This window comes from Xenopus laevis, chromosome 7L (assembly GCF_017654675.1).
Source record: "Xenopus laevis strain J_2021 chromosome 7L, Xenopus_laevis_v10.1, whole genome shotgun sequence".
NCBI lineage: Eukaryota > Metazoa > Chordata > Amphibia > Anura > Pipidae > Xenopus > Xenopus laevis.
The window spans coordinates 42,352,834-42,379,992 of NC_054383.1; the positions used below are offsets into that span (position 1 = coordinate 42,352,834).

Genomic DNA, 27,159 nt, shown 5'->3' on the forward strand with positions numbered 1-27,159 from the left:
TGTGACTGTGATAGGGGCCTTAGATTGCAAGCTCCACTGAGGCAGGGACTGATGTAAATGACGTATAATCTCTGGATAGATTGTATACATATATACTGGCACTAATTTTATTTATTTAGCTGTATTTTTAATTCAACATTGTATTAGACCCAAACCTTCTGAGAAGCAGCACTATACGCACTCATGTGTAAGTAGGAGGCAATAGCAACTAAAATAAAAGTAATTAATCACTTTTTTCTCCTCTGGTGCCAGAGATTTATTTTAGAACCCAAAACAGCAGCCTTCAGAAGGTCACTTCAATGTAGAACATATCCACAAGGCAGACTGGCCTCCATCTTCAAAAAAACGTGCTGGTTTGCTAGCTTATCAGAAAAGTAAGAAATATTAGGTGGGTGATGGGTGCCCCAGATATTCAGAGCATTTCCCTTCTTTATCCTAAAAGCAAAGTTGTCATACATTGTGTGAGGTGTATTACATAAAGAATATACCCAAGTATACATATTGTATATTTTCATGGAACAGTTTAGCAGCATATAACATTTATATATGTTATGTCTTTCTCAGGTGCTGATCAGTGTATAAATGACAACTAGTTCGATGTGATCACTCATATAAGACATAACACAATATCCTATACAATATCCTCTACAAAATAGCTTACCCATATTGAGTGGATAGTAGTCCTGGTAGTAGGTATTTATGAGCTATAAGATAAAACCTTCCTAGTATATAGCATTAGCATTATGGCTTACTACCCAAGATACGAAGATATTACCAAGCTGTGCCACAAAACTCTATATGGTGAAATAAAAGAACATGTTTATTTTTTCTTTATGATTTTGTAAATAGATTCCCTAGCCCCTTACCCTTTTGCACCCCCTTCCCTATTTAATGTCGTTTTAATTATCCTAAATAAAGAATAGTATAAAAAAAAAAAAAAAAAAAGGACAATTTCTTAAAATGTACAGCCATATATTGGTAGCTACCTAATTGGGAGTTTTTAGTGGTCTGTGTATGGCCATAATTTTTTTTTTTAACAATTGTTCTACAGATATGGCACCAGGTAGGGTTATCCAGAATACTTGGGGCCTGAGGTTTTCTGGATAAGGGGACTTTCCATAATTTGCATCTACATTTGTAAAGTCTACTAAAAAATCATTTTAACGTTAAAGAAACACAATAGGATTGTTTTGTCAATGTTAACAAGGTTTAATAAAAGGAATAAAGTACAAGGTATGGTTTTACTATTACAGAGAAATAGATAATATGTTTTAAGATTTTGAATTATTTGATTAAAATGGAGTATATGGGAGATGCCATACCTGAGATACATTTCTGGATTTTTACATTGATAGCATGTCTATTTAGTGGTGTATAGCACCATGTGGGAAGCGTACAGCAATCAAGTAGCTGAACGGCGAAAGAGAGCCGAGGCTGTGTTTAATCAGGATCTTGTTACTGCTTCACATGTGACTGATATAAATTCATTTTGGAAACTTGAGAAATTAACGATTAAGGAACTCAAAATATGGTGGGACACAATCTCCCTGGAGAAGTTTATATCAAAGGGGATGATCCCGAGGGGGTTACGGATTCGAAAATACCCTGCATATGAAATAAAGGATGATGTTTTATTAAAGAAATGGAATGATACTCTTACAAATTGTTTGTTAAAGTTGATGCAGTTACTGGTAGAACATACTCGAAACATTAAATAAGCTGAATACAGATATATGGGAATCGCCACGAAAGGTTTAAAATACCAATGGCAGGCATCGGGGACTATGCTAAGTTTGAGAAATGGGAATGCGAAATAAAGTTCAAATTAGTGGAAATATAGTCAGAAATAATTGGATCGAGATAATGGAGACTATAAAGAGGATCGAGTATATACAAGGCATTATAAAACACAACGCAAAAGACAAATTAAATCAATATTAAAACAAAGGGAATGGAGGTAGCAGACACATTTGATTGATGTGAGTAAATTTATTAGGAAACCGGTGTTACGTAAACATTTTTTACAAATTGAACAGGGCACAGTTGGATAAAGATATTGAAGTTGGTGAGTCTTTTATGCACATCCACAGGTCAGGGGAAGCACAGTACAATTTTGAATGGTCTCGACTATTTGTGGAGCATCGAGCGGCTCATGTATTGGGGTCCCTGCTACAGGATAGTGGTGAGCAGGAATGTGACACAGTAGGTGTGAGTGCACGGTTTATTAATCAGAGAATGGGGAGGAACTCTGATTTCTATCCGGTTAATAGCCAGTTGATATATTTCAGGACATGGTGGAAAAGGATTTGATTAATCTATGGGAAGAACATCGGATACCCTATAGGTCAGATAATCTCACGATTGAGCAGAGAAAGGCATTGAAGGAACAAGTCGATTACTATCAAACAGGCGGATAAGGGGGGATTTTTGGTAGTAATGAATACAGTTGACTATGAAAGAGAGGTAAATAAATAGACAGCTAACTGATGTGGATACCTACAAAAGTTTAAGTTATAATCCAGTGAATAAATTTAAGAGAGAATTAGAGAAAATTGCTAATTTAGGAAAACAACTAGGTTTAGTTACAGATAGGACCTGGAACACTGTACTACCAAAAACCCCATAAACACCCATATTCTACCACCTCCCAAAGGTGCACAAGGGAGAATTACCACTAAAGGGTAGACCCATTATCTCCGGGATTTCCTCACTCATGAGGGGCTGTATGAGCTTGTGGTGAGGCGATTAGATTCCTATCTTAAAGATACAAGGGATGTATTAAGACTACTAGATGATCTGGAGTGGAATAGTACATATGGATGGGGTAAAGCAGATGTAACATCCCTTTATTCTAGCATTCCGCGTGAAAAGGGTATGTTAGCCATAGATTACCATCTGAATAGATACAGTAACTATTTGGATGGTGTAAAGAGCTTCATCATGGAGGCAAATGGTACCATTATTTCATGCTTCAAGGGGTGTACTACCTGCAGGGACATGGGACTGCTATGGAAGTGCAGTTTGTGCCCACATATGCTAACCTCTACATGGGCTGGTGGGAGGAGACCCACGTCCTTGGGGGTGACCATACACTCCTGCAGCATATAATTGTATTTTGTCGCTACAGAGACGACCTTCTGTTCGAGGTGAGAAATTATTTGAGGAGTTTGTCGGGAGCCTAAATAATGAAGCCCTCAATCTTAGATTTACTAGTTGTTATGACAGAAAGAACATTGCATACTTGGACTTGTGGATTAGTATTGAAGGTAGGATTATCGTGACCAGGGTTTATACCAAGACCTTTACAGGAAACTCTCTACTGAGAGGAGACTCGCGTCATCCACAACACTTTAATGGAGGCATCCCAAGAGGGCAGTTTCTACGTCTACGCAGGAACTGCAATACAGTGGAGAAATTTGTGGAGCAGTCCTTTAAATTACAAGATAAATTCCTACATAAGGGGTATGACCTAAAAGATTTGCGGAATGCCTTTAAGTTAGCACTGGACTCAGGCAGAACTGAATTAATTAAGGGAAGACAAAAAAAAGAAAATAAGAAAGAGAGAAAGTATTGAGTTTAAAAGAAAAAATTAACGGACTAAGAAAACAAGTGGAGCACAAAAAATAGTAATGAGTTTGAAGTTTAGTGTGCAGTTTAATAAAATCAAAAGTTTAATTAACAAACATTTACCAATACTATATGGAGATAAAGTGTTTAAACAGCTTTTGGAACCAGGTATTCAAGTACTTGCAAGGAGAGCCCCCACCCCAGGAATGACATTAGCACCCAGTATGTTTAATAAAGAGCCAAGATTCAAAACATGGCTAGACAATCTGGGAATGTTCAGGTGTGGATCTACGAGGTGTGTCACATGCAAAGTAGTCCGAGTATCTGACACGTTTATGTGCAGTGTGACACAGGAAATGCATCAGATTAGGAGTTACATTAATTGTAACACCAAATCTATTCTTTACCTAATAACTTGTTTGAAATGCTAGAAACAGTACGTTGGGTATACCATCAGGAATCTAAAGAATAGAATAAAAGAACATCTCAATAATGTTAAATCTGAGAATCAGAATAGCCCAGTGTTGAGGCATTTTAAAGAATGCAACGGTGGGGATACTAAATGGATATCCATACAGGGAGTTGAAAGAGTATCTTTTGGTCCGAGAGGGGGGAATTCACAAGCAAAATGATTAAAAGCAGAGGTGAAGTGGATTTATATAGCTACCTTAATTATTTTAAGTAGAGTTGATGGATGTTGATACAATTTTCTATATGTTTCCAGAGAAGAATTATTACATATAATTAAATTATGAATGGTGAATAGGGAGATATACATTATTTATAAAGTATAATATATGAGAAACACCCCTAATCTAACTGATGAATTGACATAAAAATTTAATGGATATTTAAACTGAATATTAACTACGACTTTGACTTATATCACTGGCGGGGGGCATTTTTTTTTTAAAATAAATACTGTTATCCCCAACCGGAATACGGACTATATTAGCTGGCACCTTTGGTTGGGGATAACATTTTTACCCAACAGGTGCCCTTTAAGAAATTAGTCCAAATCCTATTTTATGATTTTAGTCAAGCAAAATGAACATCCCTTGCACTATAAAAATTATTTAAATCTTTTTTTTTTCAGTTTTGGAATTCACAATCACAGCAAGCAGGCAGCAGCCATTTTGTTAACAATGCTATTAAAGGGGTGGTTCACCTTTAAGGTAACTTTAAGTATGTTATAGAACGACTAATTCTAAGAAACTTTTCAATGGGTCTTCATTATTTATTCTTTATAGTTTTATAGTTATTTGCCTTTTTCTTTGCAGCTTTCAAATGGGTGTCGCTAAACTCCTTCTAAAAACAGATTCTTTGTAAGACTACAAATGTATTAGTATTGCTACTTTTTATTACCCATCTTTCTTTTCAGCATCTTTTTCTTTCAGATAGATGCCCACCTACATAGAGGAAGGCGCTTTCGATATATGCAAAAGTACTGTATTGGCAAAAAAATTTATTTGAACAATCCATATTATGTGCATATAGAAAGTTCAAAGGTACAATACTGTTTATTTTACAATAAAACGTTTCCTTTAACACTCAACATTATAATATCTTAGTCTCCATTTCATACTTACTTAGGCATCTCATAAAAAGAAAGAGAAAGAAAAAGAGAAAGAAAGAGAGAAAGAGAGAAAGAGAGAAAGAGAGAAAAAGAGAGAAAGAGAAAGAAAGAAAGAAAGTTTAGGTCTCAAATCTCTATATCCATATTAGATTAACATTGGGTTTACCCCGTATCATCCCTAATATAAGAGATCATGGGATAGGCTTTCCAATTCATTCATTATGTATTCTGGTATACGTAATCCAGGGTGTCCAAATTTTAACATACTTATTATACGTGTCAGACGAAATACTCAGAATTCTCATTCACCATTATCCAGTTCATTTTAAGCCTGAACAAAACAATGGGAAGTGAACACTTTTTCCAAGAGGCAGCAATAGTTTGTTTCGCAGCAGTGAAGATTAATTGAATCAAATTTCTTTGTGCCTTATTTGGAATTGGGAGTGATTTATTGAGCAGAGCATGAGAGGGGTCTTTTCGGAGATTAATCCCCATGAAAGAATCTATAAATGTATATATATCGTGGATCACAATCTGACTTACTACACTGACTTACTCTACATTGTCACCAAATATGTAGCATTGATCCTTCTGTCCCACAATTGCGAAAACAAAGTGGGCTAACATTTGGATAAAATTTATGCAATTTAAGCAGATCCATGTACCAGCCTGAGACTACTTTATATAATGTTTCTTGCGCCAAAACATTGATTGAGCTTTTAGCAGTATTTTCCCAAATTTGTTGGCATGTAACTTCATCTAGTGATATATGCAATTCCCTTTCCCAGTATTTGGGGTTGGAGGCATTACGGAGTTTAGAATTTTACTTGTATAATATAGATATTACCCCTTTACTATGCGGGAATTTTATGCATAGATGTTCCCAAATCGTTAGAGCCAAAATATTGTTACAGCCTTTCAACATTTTTGTAAGATAGTGTTGAATTTGTAAGTACCTGAAGTGTTCAAGTTCAGGAAGATTATATTGTGTGTATAGTGACTCCCAATCTTTAATTCCATTGAATCCCAAAAAGTGATATATACACTAGGGATGCACCGAATCCACTATTTTGGATTGGCCCGAACCCCCGGATCCTTCGCTTAAGATTCGGCCAAACACCGAACTGAATCCTAATTTGCATATGCAAATTAGGGGTGGGAAACATTTTACTTCCTTGTTTTCTGACAAAAAGTCACAAGATTTCCCTCCACACCCCTAATTTGCATATGCAAATTAGGATTCCGTTCGGCCGGCAAAAGGATTCAGCCGAATCCTGCTGAAAAAGGCCGAATCCTGGCCGAATCCCGAACCGAATCCTGGATTCGGTGCATCCCTAATATACACCATGTTATTTACAGTCCACCATTGAAAAGCCCTTCCTCTTAGGCCTGGTTGAAAAGTGGGATTCCCTATTACAGGCATAGCTGGAAAATGTGAAGATTTCAACACCGTTTTTTATAGGGATGCACCAAATCCACTATTTTGGATTCGGCCGAACCCCCGAATCCTTCGTGAAAGATTCGGCCGAATACCGAACCGAATCCGAACCCTAATTTGCATATGCAAATTATCGGTTGAAAAGGGAAAATATTTTTTACTTCCTTGTTTTGCGACAAAAAGTCACGCGATTTCCCTCCCCTTCGGCCGAATCTGAATCCTGCTGAAAAAGGCCAAATCCTTGCCAAATCCCGAACAGAGTCCAGGATTCGGTGTGTCCCTAGTTTTTGTGTAGCTATAGCCCAAGTGGCTAGTGCTATTTTCATAACTGGAGATGAAGACATAGGTCTTTCATGCTTTGCTATCCAAGGTAATAGTGCAGGATTGATTTGCTTTACCCATTCAGCTTCTATTTGGGCCCACAATTATTACTCATCTTTCTATTCAGGACTCTCATTCATATTCCAGTCTCTTATTCAAATCAATGCATGGTTGCTAGGGGAATCTGCACCCTAGCAACCAGATTGCTTAAAATGCAAATTGAAGAGCTGCTGAATAAAATGCTAAATAACTCAAAAACCTTAAATAATAAATGAAAACCAATTGAAAATTGTCTCTGAATATCACTTTCTGCATGATACTAAAAGTTAACTCAAAGGTGAACCACCCCTTTAAAGGTCCACGCCTTTCAGGGGTAATTTTTAGTATGTTATGCAAAGGCCAATTCTAAGCAACTTTTCGATTGGTCTTCATTATTTATTTATTTTTATAGTTTTTTTTCATTATTTGGCTTTTTCTTCTAACTATTTCAATCTTTTCAAACTGACCGCATCAAAGAACAAATGCTCTGTAAGGCTACACATGCAGGGGCGCGCCGCCTCAGGCGGCAACGCCGAAGCGGTTTCCAGGGGCGGCAAAAAAACGCTCCTGCACCTTTAAGAGCCGAATTTCCGGTTTTTAAACCGGAAATTCGGCATTACTAATGCGAGAGAGTGCAATTGCGCTCTCCGCATTAGTGTTCCTGCCTCCCCTCCCGACAAGTAAGTCGGCGAGGGGGGGCGGCATTGCAGGAGCCGCCTCAGGCGGCGCTTAGGTCCGAATCGGCGCTGTACACATGTACTGTTATTGCTACTTTTTATTGCTGGTCCTCTCTTATTCTTATGCCAGACTCTTACTCAAATAAGTGCATGGTTGCTAGGGTAAGTTGGAACCTAGCAACCAGTGTGCTAAAATTGTAAACTGGAGAGCTGCTGAATAAAAACCTAAAGAACTCAAAAATTACAATTAAAAAATTAAAAGCAATTGCAAATAGTCTCAGAATATCATTCTCTACATCATACTAAAAGTTAACTCAAAGGTGAACAACCCCTTTAAAGTAAGCTTTGCATCATGCCTAAATCTTTTTCATGGGCCATAATGGGGCACCTGAAGCCCATGCATTGGTTACACAATTAGATGATGAGGAGGGAGGGGGAATGTGAGGAGTGCAGTGACATCTAGGAAGTGCAGAATGGAAAGTGACAGCAATTGCCTGTCCCAGATCTATACCCAAGGCATACAGGCAGGTCATAAATGATTGACAGCTGAGACTTTTAAAGAAGTTTAACAGGTATGGATGATTTAATAAAAAAGAAAATTTGGATTCCATGTTTAATTTGAAAAGGAGTTTATTATACAGCTTTTTATATATGTGTGACAGGTCCCCTTTAAGGCAAAGTAGGGCATTTGTGTATTGGAAAAAGATGCAGTGCATTACCTATGTTAAGCAGCCTAGGCTGCAAGAAAATAAGTTATTTGTGCAGAAAGGTGAAGATTGGTTTTGACTGCTCAAGAACCAATTTCCCCAGATAGTTTTCATTAATATATCTTTGCCTACATAGTTCCCCCCTCGGCAAGTCATAAAGATACTAATGTGACAAAGCGTTCTGCTTCAGCAGCTAAACTGTGCTGTGAAGGTGTGAGGAGCCGGCGTTAACACTCGCAACCTTTACTTTCCCTATTTCATCTTCAAAACAGGATTCATTATCACTTTCCCAGCAGTTCCCTATCCGAGGAAACGACAACAGGGAAATATTGTCAGTGGGGCTCTGAATGAAGGTCTCCCAGCTGGAAACTGCAGCAAAATAACTGCAGCGCATCTGTCAGTGACACACACCAGATGGGAAGTGCTACCTTCTACAGCCTTCAGTGCTGCTAGCAATGGACTCTGCATTCCTACTTTTAGTTGCAGGATTTAATGGGGACAGGAATACAGAGTGACAAGTGAAGTCCCCCCTCAACAGTCACTGTCATTCTCAAGCTTTCCCAAGGGAGTACCTCTGAACTAAGGGGGGTTTACACCCACTCCCAGGTTTCATTAGGTTCAATTTGAATTACATTTTAGTATGTAACAGTGTCGTCATTATAGAATACCTGTCATGAGCCGGCTAGATATCTGAGCAATAGACCCATGGTCTGAACAGACAAATGCCATATGAATGGCCATTCACAATATGGCCATCTCTCTATCATTTTGTTTCTTTTTTGCTTTTCTTCATCAGCCTGGACGATGGAACAGATGAAAGTAAGAATGAGCAGCAGAGCTTTTCTTCACTTCCTTTTAGCAGAGAAAAATACATTTTCAGTCAAGACTGATAATCTTTAAAGGGGTTGTTCGCCTTTAACTTTTAGTATGATGTAGATTTTGATATTCTGAGAGAATTTGCAATTGGCTTTCATTTTTTGTGTTTTGTAGTTTTTCAGTTATTTAGGTTTTTGTTCAGCAGCTCTCCAGTTTGCAATTTCAGCAGCTACCTGGTTGCAATGGTCTTTTATTGCTTAGCAACTAGGGAGTGGTTTGACTGAGAGACTGAAATCTGAATAGGAAAGAGACTGAATAGAGATATAAGGAATAAAAAGATCAAGAACTATAAAATTGTGCACTCAAAGCAATAGTTATTTGGCTGCCAGGGCCAATGCCCCCTGGAAACACGTAGAAGAGGAAGGCAAATCATTACGATAAAAAACTAGAACTATAAAAAATAAATAATTAAGATCTTTCTCAAAGTTGCTAGGAATAGGACATTCTATTACATACATACTGTAGCGAACTTAAAGGTAAACCTCCCCTTTACTCGATCAAGAACTCCGTATGAGTTTGAAGGGCCTCCCCCCACCTTACCATACACATGGCCAAAATCAGTCAAATTGTCTGACCAAATCTGGGCATGCATGGCCATCTTAAGAAACTGTTCATTTGGCTTACCCTTTACTCAATACTAGAAATATTGGCTGGTTGTCTGAGTTACTGAATCTAGCAACCATATAGTACTTTTATTTTATTGCCTATATTTTTTCACAGATCCTTTTTTTCTTCACATTCTCTTCGGACTTCCAAAAAGCTGCCTGACTCAGAATGCTAAAAAACATACCACATTAAAAAAATATATCACATTAGAACTTAATTGTAAAGAGAATTTAATCCTTTAAACACAGGGGCCCAGAAACACTGCAAAGCCCCAGCAAACTGAATGTAGTGCTGTAATAGAAATCCAGCAGAATGTGATGTATTAGGAGACACAAAGGGTGATGCTGCGTGATTCAGAAAGGGGAGAGGATGACTGAACTTAATGAGAAGAAGGAAATTGGAAGAGTATCCATCACAGGGACTTGAACTCCTCACCTCAGACCTCCTACACTTGTTGACTTCACAGGGAACTCTAGCAGGGAATATTTGCTGAATATTTGCTTTCACGCAGAGGGAGGTGGAAGGAGAGTGCGAGTGGCTGGGAGCAGGGCCAAGCACCACACAAGTCCGACATGTTTCAGTGGCTGTGCCATCCCAGGAATTACATACAGAAGGCTCCTTGGTAACAGCGTGACAGGGGGAAGAGGAAGAAATCCATCAGCCCTTTCTGCTCTGCCTATAGGCATGAACTGCATGTCGGAAAATAATGTTCAATTTGGGATACCTCCCAGTACGGAGAGAGATTAGACGCTCCATCCAGCGGCTGGGTGCTATTAGAAGTGTCACACCCAACACAGCTGGAGACTTCCCACAGCAGCAGCTCTGGATAAGTGATCACTAACAGCACTTTCCTTTCACTGCAATGGCTGGGTGGTCTGTTATAGAAGCACTGGCTCCAATGGAAGAACCACACACCAACACATAAGCCTTCCCTATATGGACATGTTTCTGTGCTACAAAACATCACCTTGGATGTAACTGATCAGTGGCGTAACTAGAGTTACTGATCCCCTTCCTCCCACCCACTTCCTGTCCCACCTCTGCCCCGTCCCGTCTCCATCACACCCACTCCTGCCCGACTTGATTCCCCCTTTCCTCACCAGTAAGAGAGCGGATGGGGAGGAGGTTTTTTTTTTTTTCATTAGCTATAGAGGAAACAGACCCCGCAGTCCGGACCCTCTGTTCCCCGGGCCCAGCTGTGAATGCAGGGTCTGCTTCCTCTACTGTACTCCACAATCAAAGTGCTCTTAGCCAAAGTGGCAATATACACAGTGCAGACATACTTCAATATAAACTAAAGCTGGCCATACATTGAAAGATCCGCATGTTTGGAGAGGTCACCAAACAAGGGGATCTTTCCTGGATATGCCCGTCTTGATGTCATAGGGCCAAGCGATCGGATCACAATGAAGAAGCTGAAAGGATGTAGAGGAGGAAGGCAAATAATTAAAAAAAAAAATAAATAATGATGACTGATAGCAAAGTTGCTAGGATGTATAATAGATATGTCCACCTTGAGGGCTAAACAATCAGATTACAATGAAGGGGATACACGTCGTCAGGGTGAGGACCACAAAAACAAGCTGATACAGTCACATTTTTAAACCAGTCTGATCAATATCTGGCCAATTTTTGGTCAGGTAGGTCTTTATTCTGCTTTTTTGTTATCTTAAATAAAATACATTAGTTTTCTTGTATTGGCAGCGGCACAAGGAGGCTTGGGGTCGGTTACCTGGAAACCTGTTATCCAGAAAGCTCCGAATTATGGGAAAGATGTCTGCCATGGATGCCATTTTATCCAAATAATCCCAATTTTTAAAAATGATTTCCTTTTTCTTTATAATACTAAAACAGTAGCTTGTACTTGATCCGAACTAAGATATAATTAATTCTTATTCGAGGCAAAACCAGCATAGTGGGGGTTACTAATTGTTTACATGATTTTCTAGTAGACGGTTAGTATGAATATCCAAATTACAGAAAGATCCATTATCTGTAAAACGCAGGTTCAAAACATTCTGGATAATAGCTCACATACCTGTATTAACCATCATCCCCTGGAACATAAAGATGCACTATAAGAGGGGAGTGGGTTGATGAGGTCCCACTCACATTACCAGTCACTGAATATGTTGTACGGACGTGGAAACATAGAAACTGTTCCTTAAAGGAGAAGGAAAGCTACAGAGGCATTTTATTGCCAATAGATTTGCTGCAATAGTTGAAGTTAGAATACTATATTTATTCTATAGAATGTTTTACCATACCTGAGTAAAACGCTCTAGAAGCTCTCTGTTTGTTTAGGATAGCAGCTGCAGTATTATCTTGGTGTGACATCACTTCCTGCCTGAGTCTCTCCCTGCTCACTTATAGCTCTGGGCTCAGATTACAGCAGAGAAGGGGGGGAGAAAGAGGAGCAAACAGAGCATGCTCACGCCCAGGGCAAGGAGGTTTAAGCTGAAGGCAGGAAGTCTGATACAGAAGCCCATGTGTTCACAATACAAGGAAAGAAATGCAGTGTTTCTTTTGACATAGGACTCAGAGCAGCACTACTTTGAGGGTTTACTGGTGTATTTAGGTGGACCTTTCTGATAAGGCTTACTTAGTTTTAACTGTTCCTTCTCCTTAAAAAAGCCTGCATGGTTTACATTCCAGGGCAATGCAGAATACAGCTGCAATGGTCAGGCCCCTACAAACCGAGTTCCACAGAAAGCCCAGAAATACTGCAAAAAATAACACAGACATTAAAAGAAGTTAAATCGGCTTTCAGTGCCAATTTGGAAACTCTGTGCCTATTAGACTGTTTACCGCAGTCCTTATTGAAAGAGCCTCACATGAGAGCTGGAATCTTGCCACTGCATATTCACATTCTGCATTCTAATCAAGATTAAAGGAAAACTATACCCCCAAAATGAATACTTAAGCAACAGTTAGTTTATATCAAATTGAATGACATATTAAAGAATCTTACCAAACTGGAATATATATTTACATAAATATTGCCCTTTTACATCTCTTGCCTTGAACCACCATTTCGTGACTCTATCTGTGCTGCCTCAGAGATCACCTGACCAGAAATACTACAACACTAACTGTAACAGGAAGAAGTGAGGAAGCAAAAGGCAGAACTCTGTCTGTTAATTGGCTCATGTGACCTTACATGTGGTTTGTATGTGTACACAGAGAATCTTACGATCTCAGGGGGCGGCCCTTATTTTTTAAAATGGCAATTTTCTATTTATGATTACCCAATGGCACATACTACTAAAAAAGTATATTATTATGATAATGGTTCATTTACATGAAGCAGGGTTTTACACATGAGCTGTTTTACTCAGTATCTTTTAATAGAGACCTACATTGTTTGGGGGGTATAGTTTTCCTTTAAATCTGCTAAATCTATAACCTGCTTATCAGTAATTGTGACAATTATGAAATTAATGCTCTTCAAAATCTGAAATTATGCCTGATGCAGAGAGTTACAGACCAAATTAGGATTGACACCTGAACGGTAATTCATTGGCCTAGTTAGTGAATCAGCAACCACAGCCAGTATTACAAACTTACCAGCGATGTATTTTCCAGCAAATTTGGATTTATCTGTAGTTCCAACCCCCCCCCCCCATTTAATCTTCCAGCTCTCGTCCCCTTTTAAGGGGAACTCCGGCTTCCAAACCAAAATTTGATAAAGAGGCCCACATATCACAGAAACCCCTAATATATCCATCACAGTTGCCTGTTTCTTCAAAAATTTAATAAATTACATTTCATTTTCTATGCTGAAATCCAGCTGTTTAACAGTTTCTGCATTATTTGAAATCCTGGCAGAGAAGGAGGAACTTAAACACTGATGTTACAAATTGTAACAACTACTCCATAGTGTACAGACAGCATGCAGGAACTCCATAACCCACAATGCATTGCACTGTGATGTTCCTTTCCTTATTGAAATCACGTGTGCAGGGAATTGTGGGGTTTGGAGGATGCAGGCCAACTGGCTGTTGATACAAAGTAACAGTAGTCAGCCAGCCCAGCAAAGTAGTTAGAGAGATCAGCAGGAGAGCAGGGGGCTAGGCTTAGGGAATCATGAATATTTTTTAAATGATGTATATTGCAAAGTTGCTTGAAATTATGTTTACTTTTCAAAAAGCTTAAGTTATGTTTTTGTGTCGTTCCCCTTTAAATGTACGTTGGCAGATTATTAAAGCATAAAATAAACAGTCACTGGTCTCTAAAAATCCTACTCCATTTGTTACACTTGCAGTGTAGAGTGAGTTAATAATTAAATGCTACGAAACAAAGATCATATGAAATAACCAATCGCCGGCAGGATGGCATCTGGAGCGCTTAGTTTTCTGAAGTTGCCCGAAGTTTCCTCATGAGGCAACTTCGGATGACTTTAGAAAACGAAACGCACCAATTTCCATGCCGCTGGTGATTTACATTCTAGCCTGCGGGGGGGGCAGTTCAGGAAGATTAGTCGCCCTGAAGAAGAGGAGATTTGTCGCTGGGCGACTAACCTTCCAGAATCTGAGCCCGTCTCTGCCCTTAAATTAGATTTTTTTAAAAAATATGTTTTTGAATAATTGTTTTGAATATTGGCGAACAACCCCTTTAAATATACTGCTGTCCGAGTACAGATGAAGACATAAAAATAATTCCATTATTTTGACTAACTCACCTTTCCATAAATGTGGTTGTACCAAATACCTTGTCTGTTACAGCCTCTGAGGCCTAAGGATGGACAGGTACAATGGATATATAGGCAATATTTCAGTAACAGTAAGCTCAAGGCAATTCCCATAGAATTATTAGCAACCGTCCAATTGTGTATAATTACTATAACTTACCAGTCTGCTCTGCTTGAGCAGAATGAAAGAAAGCAGGTTATATAAAGCATGTGACATAAGCCATCATTTGAGTGTACTGTCCTCACCCATAAGGGTATATTATGTGGCACATTTATGCAAAGATAACAGTATAATGTTTAAAAGTGAAAATGACTTCTGTTTGTTGTATTATCGTGGTCATATACGTAGGCAACAATGCTTTGGTATGGACTAATAGATTAAAAAGGTGATTATGGTTAAAGGTGATTATGGTTACAATAAGTGAAGTAAAAACACAAGCTCAAACATCCTTTAACTAGTTTATTTTTTAGTGTTCATATTTTATATGTATATTTCCTAGTATTGACTAAATATTGAGTTGAAGTTGTACAAACTATTATGGTCTAAGGCAAAAAGTTGCTGTTACCCCCAAGGCTTAAAGTGGTCAGTGCATTTAATTGATCTCCAGACACCTCGTGACATTAAAGGGTTAGTTCACCTTTAAGTTATACAATGGCTATGTCTAAGCAACTTTTCAACTGGCCGGCATTTTTTATTTTTTGTATAGTTTTTTAATTATTTGCTGCCTTCTTCTGACTCTTTCCAAATTTCAAATGTGGGTCATTGACCGAGTTTCAAATAACAAATATTTTGTAAAGCTACAATGTTATTGCTACTTTTTATCCAGGCCTCTCCTATTCATATTCCAGTCTTTTATTCAAATCAATGCATGGTAGCTAGGGTAATTTGGACGCTAGCAACAAGATGGCTGAATTTAAACTGGAGAGCTGCTGAACAAAAACATGAGAACTAATTGCCAATTGTCTCATGATGCCACTCTCTACATCATACTAAATGTTAATTAGAACAACCCCTTTAAGGTGCTCAGACAGCAGTCAGGCATATGGCTAATTGATCCCAGTAGCTGGCCTAAACCTGACCAAACTATGCTACCTAGCGTGTCATGTGTCATGATCATTCCACAGCAAACAAGTATAATATATATATATATATATATATATATATATATATATATATATATATATATATATATATATATATATATATATATATATATATATATATATATATATATATATATATATATATATATCTATATCCCTTGTGTAATATTAGGCTAAATACAGTGCAGAATGTCTGTGTAAATTGTTGATATAGTCATTCACTCACAAATATAGGAATCTGTGTACAAGCTAAAAATGTCAGAGTTAGATCTATGGTGAAGTGTAACAATACATAGAAAGTAAGGTTTATGCAAAGAGTTTGAGAAGTACATTACAGATGATAAATGAAGTCTTGGGTGAGGCAAAAGCGTTTCCTGTGCTTGGGAGTTATATTGACACTACCGTGGATAAACAGAATGAATCCCTGCAGGTAAATCAATTGTTTAACTATCAGTGTCAAACTCAAACAACTGAGACTGATATACCCATGAGACTTCCCACTAAATTCTCAGTGAAAATGAAATGTGAAGTTTCAGGGGCCATATTATTACACATTTTATGTACTGAACATAAATGACTTTTAGCAATGATCCCAACAATCTTCCACATCGCTATGAACTTATTCCTTGACTAGAGCACAATAAATTACATGCAGAATGGCTCTTCTAAAATACCGTTACACCAGAAAATTCTCATTTAGCAACACCTACATCATTGAGACATCTAGAAGTGTTTATAGAAAGTCTGATAGAAAAAGTGTGTGTGTGTGTGTGTGTGTGTGTGTGTGTGTGTGTGTGTGTGTGTGTGTGTGTGTGTGTGTGTGTGTGTGTGTGTGTGTGTGTGTGTGTGTGTGTGTGTGTGTGTGTGTGTGTGTGTGTGTGTGTGTGTGTGTGTGTGTGTGTGTGTGTGTGTGTGTGTGTGTGTGTGTGTGTGTGTGTGTGTGTGTGTGTGTGTGTGTGTGTGTGTGTGTGTGTGTGTGTGTGTGTTGACACCCCATATGTGATGGTCAGGTGTACAATTTCCAAAATCCTTCTGGACTTCTGCAGTAGCTGAAGAACCTGAGAAGCTATATAATTAGATACTGTTTTCTACCACAAGTAGCATCAATCAAAATACTACCTGTGACTTAACGCTTACATGCGAATACAAGTATGGGATCTATTATCCGTAAACAAGTTATCCAGACCAATCAAAAATGTTCCAGTACCACTTCCCATTGCTTTGTACGGTAACTAAGCTAGAATAAATCAATGTTAATGGCAAAACAATCTACTGGGGGTCTTTGCATGCCTTGAAGCATGGTGTTCTACGTTATGGAAAAAAACACATATATGGGAAAACCCTTGGCCCCAAGCATTGCCTATAAGAGATCCAATATCGCTATCATCTCCCCAAAAAAGGGGCTTACTTAAGAATGCTCAAACCTTTGGGTACTAAAAGCTGGCAAGAGTTCCTAAACTCTTCCTTTGCTCCTACCGAGCAGGTTTTTTTTTTTTATTTCAACCTAAGTGTGATTTTCAAAACAAATAAAAATCATGGCACCTAAAACCTTTTTGGTTATATTTTGGTCAGGGGGAAAAAAATGTAGTCGGCAGTATGCCAAGGTATTCGAAGAAAGAAATCACGTGAGAGTTAAGGAACTCTTGCCTGGTTTTAGTACCCGAAGGCTCAAGCATTCTTAAAATCGAACCCCACATCCATGTTTATCATCCATTTTTAAAGACAATGTGTTAGTAGCACATAGATTATCACGTGCATAACATATTCAGCTTCATGCCAATTATACCCACAAGTTAACACTTCAGAAATGAATTTTTTAGCAGGGTTATTCTTGCAAAGTACAACAATGGCATATTTATACTGGATGGATGCATCAGCTAAGCATTCCATTAAATTTTTTCCCCTTCATTTCTTTATTTACCCACCACAGATTGTTTTCCATGGATATAAAGTAAATAGAACGAGAGGTAATGTTCTAGTTCTTACTGGGTTGAGTAGAACAGTCAGGAAAAGTTCACCACCACGGATGGATTTGTCAAGTTCTTTTGAGCCACCAGGGTATTCATTGTAGAAAATGGTGTGAGTGAAAAGTCCACAAGTCTGTCGTGGTAAAACCTATGGACAGAGAAGAGATTGAACAGATTGTTAGCATTAAGAGTACAGTTTTTTTTTTTTTTTTACTTTATAGTAACTAAACAGTATAAATTTATATTGGTGGCAAAACATTCCAATTGGGTCTAATCTCATGTTTAAATGTTTGTGTATGGTGAACCAAATCAGGGAAAGGCAATATATCTGGAAATCTTTAGATCCCAAGAATTCCCTCATAACATGAATGAACTAAATCCAGAATTCGGGTCAGTCTGCCAATATATCTGCAAATTGTGGTTAAAACTAGGACACCGCGTTCAATTATTTATTGCAATAGCTTTTTTTTCATAATCTGTTAAAATAAATAAATGATATCCTAAAATGTGCCGACATTTTAAAAAACAGAATTGCAGGGAAAACTGTGATCACAATTTAAATTTGCCCCAAAATCTTGAGTGACTAGTTCTAGACAGCTGAACGTGACAAGATTTAATCCACAGACAGTGCTATTATTTACATTCATATCTAATGTTAAAATGCAAGTTAGGTAAGATTTTGTTTGCTATAGAGCCATGGATTCTACCAATTCTGCTATACATTAATTAAATAATTCCACTGTGATTTTTGGAATATTATGCTGTATCAGATGTAGATTGGCAATAAATTATGGTTAAATATAGTATATGACTGGAGTTCCTGAGAAATGGCTCTATAAAAATTAAAAAATGGGCAAATAAGATGAAAGAATACAAACATTGTATTGGTTATTTTATGTTAGTTTAATAAATAAATGTAAATTAAAGGACATAATAAAAAGCCTGTTCATATAGTACAATGACAATGATGTGAAAGGAATGCAATGAAATCATCACTGTCAATAAACCCTCAATGATGTGTGAAAATAATTTATTGACAAGGACTCCTTTAACTTGTGAATTACTGCATTTAAACAATAAGCTGTTCCACTTCAGGTGTTAAAGGTCAAGTTTCCTTACCATAATATTGTCGTGAATAAAACCTCTCCGGAAGCGTGCTGGCCTTAAGTGTGGATACTCTTCTGTACTGGTTACCTGGATGTTCCATATGGATTTCCAGGCTTCGTAGAGTTGGCTGTGGATTGGGTACACACCTGAGTGATGAGGTGCCACAGCATACCCTAAATCTATAGGGATACCATGCTCCTGTAATAAGCAAACAAATAAATGTTTTTTTTTTTTGTTTGTTTTTTAAAACTATATGATCAACTTTTCAAGTGTATGTACCTTGTTAACATATTAATTAGAAGATTAACAGAGGTAAAGAAGCGACTCAAAGATAAGCAAAGGCATGATGGGGTTTCAAAAGCTAGGAGCACAAGAAGCCAGCAGCTATTGCCTTGTGACAAGTTGGGACAGACCACCAGCTAAGACAGATGTTTGTGGGATAATTTGTCACTTAGTTTTCATTTTTTAAGTACCTTGAAAGTGCATTATCCATTGTAATCAAATAAACAGGCTAATTCTCCAATTATTCCTGGAATTTATAAAGCTGTTTTCAGGAAGGAACTCAAAGTCATCGCTGTTCCATAACATTTCAATTGCCAAAATATCTGAGGGTTGTTGGGAACGTGCCTTGTGCAAGCACAGGGCCAAGTGTTTACTTTCTAAAAAGAGAGTGCTGGTTTAATAAACTCCAGCACTCCATTGTGTGGTCAGGTTCACAATGACTAATGACCAGGCACAATCATTTGTTCATGTGTGGTCACAGCTCAACAGGGGTAGTAAGGTCTTTATTAAAGTTCCACATCGCTAGACTGGAAACACACTTTGGAGTCACTCATGTTGAACACACAGACATGATGAATTGTGGCTTCAATTATGAGACTAGACTTTTGGGTTCATTTTTTTCATCACCAACCTTTAAAAAAATAAAAATAAAAAAGCCAGCTAAGATTTAGGTATTTTAATTGTGTGTTCATGTGCATCATAGCAATGTTTCTGCTCAGTTTATACACTAAGGGGCCAATTTATTACACTGTAAAACAAAATTTACCGAAAAAACGATGTACAAAGCTGCGTAAAATAAATGAACTTTTTAAGGTGTGCTTTATTGACACCATGTGGACATCAGATTTGCCGCTTATTGTACACTGCTTCAGACCTTTGTAAGTTCTGGTGGAAGTTGCTCAAACAAAAACCTTTTTTTTTTTCTTTTTTTTTTATAATACGCCGATGCCTGGCAATGTGTAGCAAATTATTCCACTATATTTATTTATTTATTACACAGCATAATAAATATGCAACATATAATGTAAATGTAAAACAAAAAACAGCTATTAACTCACTTGTTCAAGCTTTAGGGATTTTTATTGCAAAATCTACTATAATTTGTCTTTTCAGCCTTAAAGGACAAGCAAAGGAAAGCAGAAATAGGCTATTGCTTTTTTTTCCCTGTAAAGTACCTTCAACTGACACTAGTCTCTTATCAATGTATTAGCCTACAGTTCTCTTCTTAAGATAATGCCCCTCTAAAGCCGTTTTGGTACCCTGTCATATGGTCCACAAAGGCAAGCCTCCAGAGCCTAGGGAAAATAAGAGCCTAGAGGAAATAAGACAGGCTGAATACATAAAAAATGGAGGGCTTTGAAAGCTGGGAATCATCCAGTCTTCAGTAAGTTATCACTTGGGTAAAGCTGGCCACAGATGTTGAGATTTTTAAAAGATCAGATCCTGATCGCGAGACCACGATTTTCTCAGAACAATCGTACGAATTTACCATCAACTAAAAAGACCAATTTACCAGGAAAACAAAGGGGAGCTGCCTGCTTGGCCCTGCAAACATAGATAGATTGCACTGGGACCGACAAAGATTTTTTGACCTCTCCGATCAATTTCCCGACAGATGTCGGCCGAAAAATCGCAAAATGTACGATCGTTCAAATACCACTAACCGCACAATAATTTCGAAGGATTGGTCGGGGCTTCCCTAAAATCGGTCGTTCGGCAAGAAGAATCGGCGCGTCTATGGGGAACATAAGAAAGACACAGGCTGAACCGCCAGGAACTGGCTCTGTGCAGCTACTGCTAGCGAAACAATTAAATAATCCAGAGGACATACTCAGAAATAGTCAAGATTATTTGGGCTCTTGGCCCTGAATTTGAATTCTCTTCGGCCCCTGAATAGGGATGGGGTAATGACGAACAAGTGAGAATAAGGAAGGGGTTATGATGATCAAGGATAGATCAGCAGCAAAAATGAGAAAGTGGAAGAAAAGCAAACTAGTAGAGTGAGAGAAAGGGACCACATGATATAAAAGTGAAGAAGTGAGTGAGAATGGTAACAGAAAGGACATTTTCTATTGTGGCCATTGAAAAAACTGGATTTCTGGTATTTGACTTATAAAGTGCAACACATTCTGTCTGCAGAAACGTTTTAAAGGTTATTTCTAAAAACAATTGAAATCAGCATTTGCTTAAAGGGCAGGTTAGCCTTTACTTTTCGTATGTTATAGAATGTGTAATTCTATAGTTCCAAGCTTTGGAATTATTTGCCTTCTTCTGACTCTTTCCAGCTGTCAAATGGGGGTCACTGACCTCATCCAACCAACAAATGCTCTGTAAGGGCATGGGCACACAAAGCCACTGAGGGAGATTAGTTGCCCAGCGACAAACTGCTTCTTCTTCAGATGACTAATCCCCCGAACTGCCTCCCTGCCGGATAGACTCTAAATCATCGGTGGGATGGCACTCACACAGAAAGCTTCGTTTTTGGGGGGAAAAATGTTTTTTTTTTTGGGGGTGGGGGGGAACGGAGATTCAAATCGATCGAATGTGCCATTACTTCTATTCGTACGATTCGAATTTAGCCGAACAGGGATCTATTTTGATTTCAACTTAATTTCGGTTGGTCTTTTTGAATTCGAATTTCGAAGTTTTTCAAATTCGAAATTTGATCCCTGATAAATTTGCCCCATAGTAATGTTTTCCCGGATTTTACATAGAAAGTTTATCCTGATGTACCTAAAATCAGTTTTTTTCCTCTATGAATGTTATAAAATATGAGGTTTAAAATACTAACCAGATGTATATTTTGCAATGGTCCTGCCTGTAAATAGTCAATATAAATTAGTCTGCCCCTTATACAGTCCTGCACCAATCACTTATTGCTTTAAGGTCCCCATAGACGCAAAAATGTCTCTTGCCGAACAACCAATTTTAGTGAAGTCCGACCATTCCTTCCAAATTATCGTGCGGTTAGTGGGATTCGAACGATCGAACATCTTACGATTTTTCGGCCGACATCTGTCAGTAAATTGATTGGCCAGGTAAAAAAATCTTTATCGGTCCCAGTGCAATCTATCTATGTTTGCAGGGCCAAGCAGGCAGCTCCCCTTTGTTTTCCTGGCAAATTGGTCTTTTTAATTGATGGACAATTCGTACGATCATACGATCGTTCCGAGATAATCGTGGTCTCATGGTGACGATTGGATCTTTTAAAAATCTCAACATCTATGGCCAGCTTTAGGTTGTTTATGTGACTGACAGAGAGGCCTTGCACATGCCCCCCAATAGTGTAACCTTAACGCTGCAATGCTTAACCCTCGTTATTAACACAGTAATTATTGTACCTCAAAGTAAAACTGACTCCTGTGCTTATATCCTGTATTTGAAAAAAAAGTTACTTTAACACATGTCCCCGATTTTACATTTTAGATGTTTTCCTGGTCCCCTGAATAACTTAAAATGTGGGTTCTATAACGTCAAAACCTTAGAAAATTTGTAATGAATGTATATTGCAGAATTGCTTAGAATTAGGTTTTCTTTTATCAGGCAAAAATTATTTTTTGGGTTGACATGTCCTACCTCTTATCCAGAGGAAGGTCAAAAAAGGTGTCTAAAAGTGATGAATGAACTACTGTGTTTCACATGCATGGGAACTTATAATGTAGAAATTTTTGTGCAAAAATTGCAAGCCAAAGTGATCTTATTTTGCGGCTTTTGCCCTAGACGTATATTATGAAACAACAGGTAGCCTGGCATCATGGTATGGTGTCTCAGAATGTGATTCATTTTGTTCATGTATAAAAAAATTTCTGTACGAAAGTCTGGTTGTGTGTGCTAGTTATAACATCTGTACTCTCTCTCTCTACCTACCTATCTGTATTAGTATTAAATTGTCCAGGGCTGGAATCTTAAGATTCTATCCAATATAAATAGATTATTTTCCTTGACTCTGTTAAAGGTTATATTTACTAGAGATGCCAATGCTAAGTATAGAACACATGACGAGCAATGCTACTCTCCAGTGAATATTTAGGTTTGTATTTTGAGGTTTGTTTGTTGTATTTTCAATTCTAACCAAAACGTTTATATCCTAGTATCCCAGATCAAAGATAGTGACAGTGTGAAAAGAGAAATTTGGGACAGAAATATGCAGCCAGTCAGTGGTTTGAAATAGAGAGTAATAAAAAGTAACGAAGAATAAAATTGCAGCTCATAGAGCAAAAGTTTTTTTTGCTGTTCTGGATATTGGCCCTTTAAAATACAGCTAAACCATTCTATATTGTTGCCGTGTCTGTTTTAGAACGTATCAATTTGTCAAAACATCTTCTAGACTGTATTCGATCATCTGTTTAGCTAGAATTATATGGTTCCTTTAATTTCCTTTAAAAAGGATGACAACAACTTTGTTGTGAAGTTAGTAGAGCTGCAACAGCTCTATTAACCAATAACTACAGATTGCTTTAGGTATAGAACCAGCAGGAATAACTGCCAATGTAGATATTTACCAATATTTTATTGCACAACATTTTTTTTCCCCTGGCTGTTTTTGTATAGAGTATTCCTTAATAAACAACTCTCAGGCAGAGCAGAAATGAATATAGTTTTAAAGCTTTTAAGGCTTAAGGTTTGAATTATGTTTGCAAAACTCCCAATACTAGCATTTTTTGTTTTGTTTCAACATTTATTTCTTTGTTGCTCTAATATTTCTTGGTGTGCATTCCTGTAAATGGCTACGAGCATGCCAGCAGTAATACACTGTTGCCCATAGCAACATAGGAATCAGCAAGACTTCACTAATGAATACATTTTTAATTTTCCTAAATTGCTTGATGGATACAATCCTTAATCCTCACTTAAGTAAGATGGTTTTTCTAAGTGAAAAGCATCCTTAAGACTTAAAGGGAGGGGTTCAAGAATGGCTTGTATGCGCAACTTTCAATACTGCAAAAGAAGCAGCTACATATCACTTATTTTAGGCCACATTTGAGAAGGGCACATGAAAATCAATAGGGAAAAAACAAATTATAAATTGTTGAGTTAAAACCCTTACCCCACTGAAAATAAAATGTAGAAAGACCCATAGAACTAGGATCTACAGGAACTAAACGGCCCCTCTCTAGTGATTGCCTGAAAGTCTGTTACTGGGAGTAATGGGAGATTTAGCACCCCAAAATTATCTCAGAATTGTGTTTAGAACCCTGATATTTTATACCACTGATGTAGTACTCAAATTCCAAACTTGAATAGTTGGGAGGGATTTGGTTGAGAAACTGCTCTAACTAATCAAATTCACTTACACAGAGAGGTTGTCCTAATATAGGGTTGCCATATCATTTGAAAATCAAGGGACATGTCTAAAAAAATTCAGCTTGAAGTGCACAGAATTTAAGTGATCTGGTAACCTTATCCTAACAAATGTAAGACACTATGGCAAGAGTGGCAGGAGACAGTCACATATATGGGGCTAATCTCTACACAGGGTTATGTACATTTAGAACATTTACCTTAAAGAAAGAAATCAAGACACTGCAGAAGGTATCATATAATGTATTCTACCAGTGTTGTCAGAATATCTGTAACTCATTCCTATACGGCCTGTAACATGAATATCGTCTACCATGTGCTGTATTGTTTTTTGTTGAATACATAAAACCCATTAAAGAAGAAAAATGGTTGATCTGGTAGATAGTAACTAAAGTGCCAATTACTTTTTCACATAGGTGTATGGGAGTTGGATAACTTGTTCCTTAAATAAATGCTGTAAATTCAAAACTGTGCTGTGCTAACATGGGTTGTATAAAGAAATTATTCGCTTTGAAAGTTATGCAATAGGAAAGATCAGAAGTGATACATTTACATCACAATATCTTCTATAAAGGCACACATCCGGAATTCATTTTTATCGGACATGTTTACCTATATTTGTACCTGTATTTCTACATAAACTATGTTTTGTACCTATATTTGCTTCAACCACCCCTCTCAATCCACCACTTTTTCCTTTCCCAGCTAAGTACAACTTTGTGGTTAACATCTTGGACCTTCCAAGGAATTCTAAAAGATCCAAGTTAACTGCAGCAAATTTGCATTACGTGGGGAAAAGAAAGCCACCCACGCAGCTTTTGTAGGTACACCAAAAAAAGAAAAACTGTAGTGATCCAAGTTCAACAAGGAAGCATGGATTGTCACAATAGCATATGTGAAGTGGTTCTTACTTGGGCAAACTGCTTGTTGAGTTTCATCTGGTCTGCAAGGACAGTGACATTATGGAACAGGTGAGGTTGCATGTGACTCCACATGTGGGGAAACCACCAGAACTCCTTCCTGTGTAGAAGCAGCATATCATCTCCCTCATCTTCTTCATCTGTACCTGATGAGAGAATGTTCATGCAATCATTGCATTGTTCCCTATTAAAGCATGATACAACTAGTGCATGGATAATACAAAAAGCATTGTCTGCATTTTGCCAAAAGACATTAGTGAAAAACTTAATGGGAACATGAAATGCGTAGATACACTGAGCCCCCAAAAATCCAGCATACAATCAAAAGAGAACAAGCCAAAATAAATTATTTGCATGTGCAGCCATCAAAACTACATTGCCTGCAAAATAATGATATTGGGGCAGTTTTCACAGAATGAGAACACGGGGGGGGGGGGCAATGGCACAGGGCATGTTTTGTCACCTGTGCTGAATTTCCTCCAGCGTGGGAAACAAAACATACAGAAATACCTTCGTATTGAAGGCTGAATCTCTGCCAGTTTAACGCTGAATAATTGTGCCAAAATGCAGAAGATAAACATGTTCTGTAACAGGTCATGAAAACTTTTACTAGAGGAGACTCAAAATGACTCCACTGCAAAGGTACTTTTGGACATTTTGTTGCCCATGCTGGAGGAGATTAACTGCAGGCATACTGTGTACAATCATAGGCAAATGTGAAAACCCATGGGAATGCATGTGTCCGGGTCAAGCAGCCAAGATCAGGAAAGATGCTTGTTAGCTACCATCCAGAAAATGCTGCAGTGAATATTAAACATATATAAAAATGTGTTAACCTAAACACAACACAATATGCTGCAGTGAGGTTTCATTCTCAGTGTACTGGAGCAGGCCTGCACTGGAGTCTCAAAAAAGTATTAGTTTGACTATTATAACAGCAAGGAATGACTGAATATTCGCGGTACTGCACTAAAATGCACTCATCTGTGTGTGAATGCACAATAGTGCCAGATATGAGCACAAAATCCATGGTGACACTATGTTGCTAAGCCAAATAATGCATTATTAAATATGTACTTATACATTAAAAAGAAATCCTGAAGTACACAAATATTGCAGTTTCAGATATCCTTTGTGGTTTGGTATATTTACACCTCAACCACAATTCTAAAATTTCACTTCCACTCAATAGTCAGATGCATTACATCTGCTTAATGTTTATAAGTTTATAAAGATAATTAGCAGCATCCTAACAAAGGGTTGTTCACCTTTAAAGTAACTTTTAGCATGATGAGACAATTTGCATTTTTTATTATTTGTGTTTTTTGTTATTTAGCAGTTCTCCAGTTTGCAATTTCAGTAATCTGGCTGCTAGGCACCATGCACTGATGTGAATAAGAGACTGGAATATGATTAGGAGAGGGCCTGAATAGAAAGATGAGCAATAAAAAGAAGCAATAACAATAAATATGTGGCCTTACAGAGCATTAGTTTTTTTAGTTGGGTCAGTGACCCCCATTAAAAGCTAAAAAGTGTCAGAAGAAGGCAAATAATTCAAAAATGATAAAAAAATAAATAAATAATGATGGCCAATTGAAAAGTTGCTTAGAAATGGCCATTCTATAACATACTAAAAGTTAACTTAAAGGTGAACCACCACTTTAACAGGATGAAAGGGGGAAACAGAACAGGTCCTTCTGCAATCTACTTCTATCAATATAAATGGGACAGTAATCCTGTTATAGAGAAAGCATTAAGCTTTTAGCAGTCTATAAAGAAATCCTCATTCAATAAAAGCAATACAGTTCTCACTCTTTTTTTTGTATATATAAATATGCAGAGAGATGTTCTGTGCTCACATTAACCTATGCCTGCATTCTTTGCAATACAAATATGTGACAGAACAACGAGAAGAAAATCCCATTATATTTCTCCTCTCTCTCGCTCCTTAAGTCAATTACTTAAGGACATCTAAATGCAT

General features: G+C 37.7%; 1 protein-coding gene across 3 annotated transcripts in view; it reads right to left on the reverse strand.

Moving 5' to 3' along the window:
* ndst2.L (N-deacetylase/N-sulfotransferase (heparan glucosaminyl) 2 L homeolog) overlaps positions 1–27,159 on the reverse strand; it is a 114,265-nt gene that overhangs the window by 13,688 nt on the left and 73,418 nt on the right. For all 3 annotated transcript variants that reach the window (XM_018225440.2, XM_018225438.2, XM_041568853.1), the window contains 3 exons: positions 25,170–25,324; positions 18,688–18,873; positions 17,588–17,716 (listed from right to left, as the gene is read on the reverse strand). In XM_018225440.2, the coding sequence (XP_018080929.1) occupies positions 17,588–17,716; positions 18,688–18,873; positions 25,170–25,324 (470 nt within the window). The remainder of the gene's footprint in view (positions 1–17,587; positions 17,717–18,687; positions 18,874–25,169; positions 25,325–27,159) is intronic.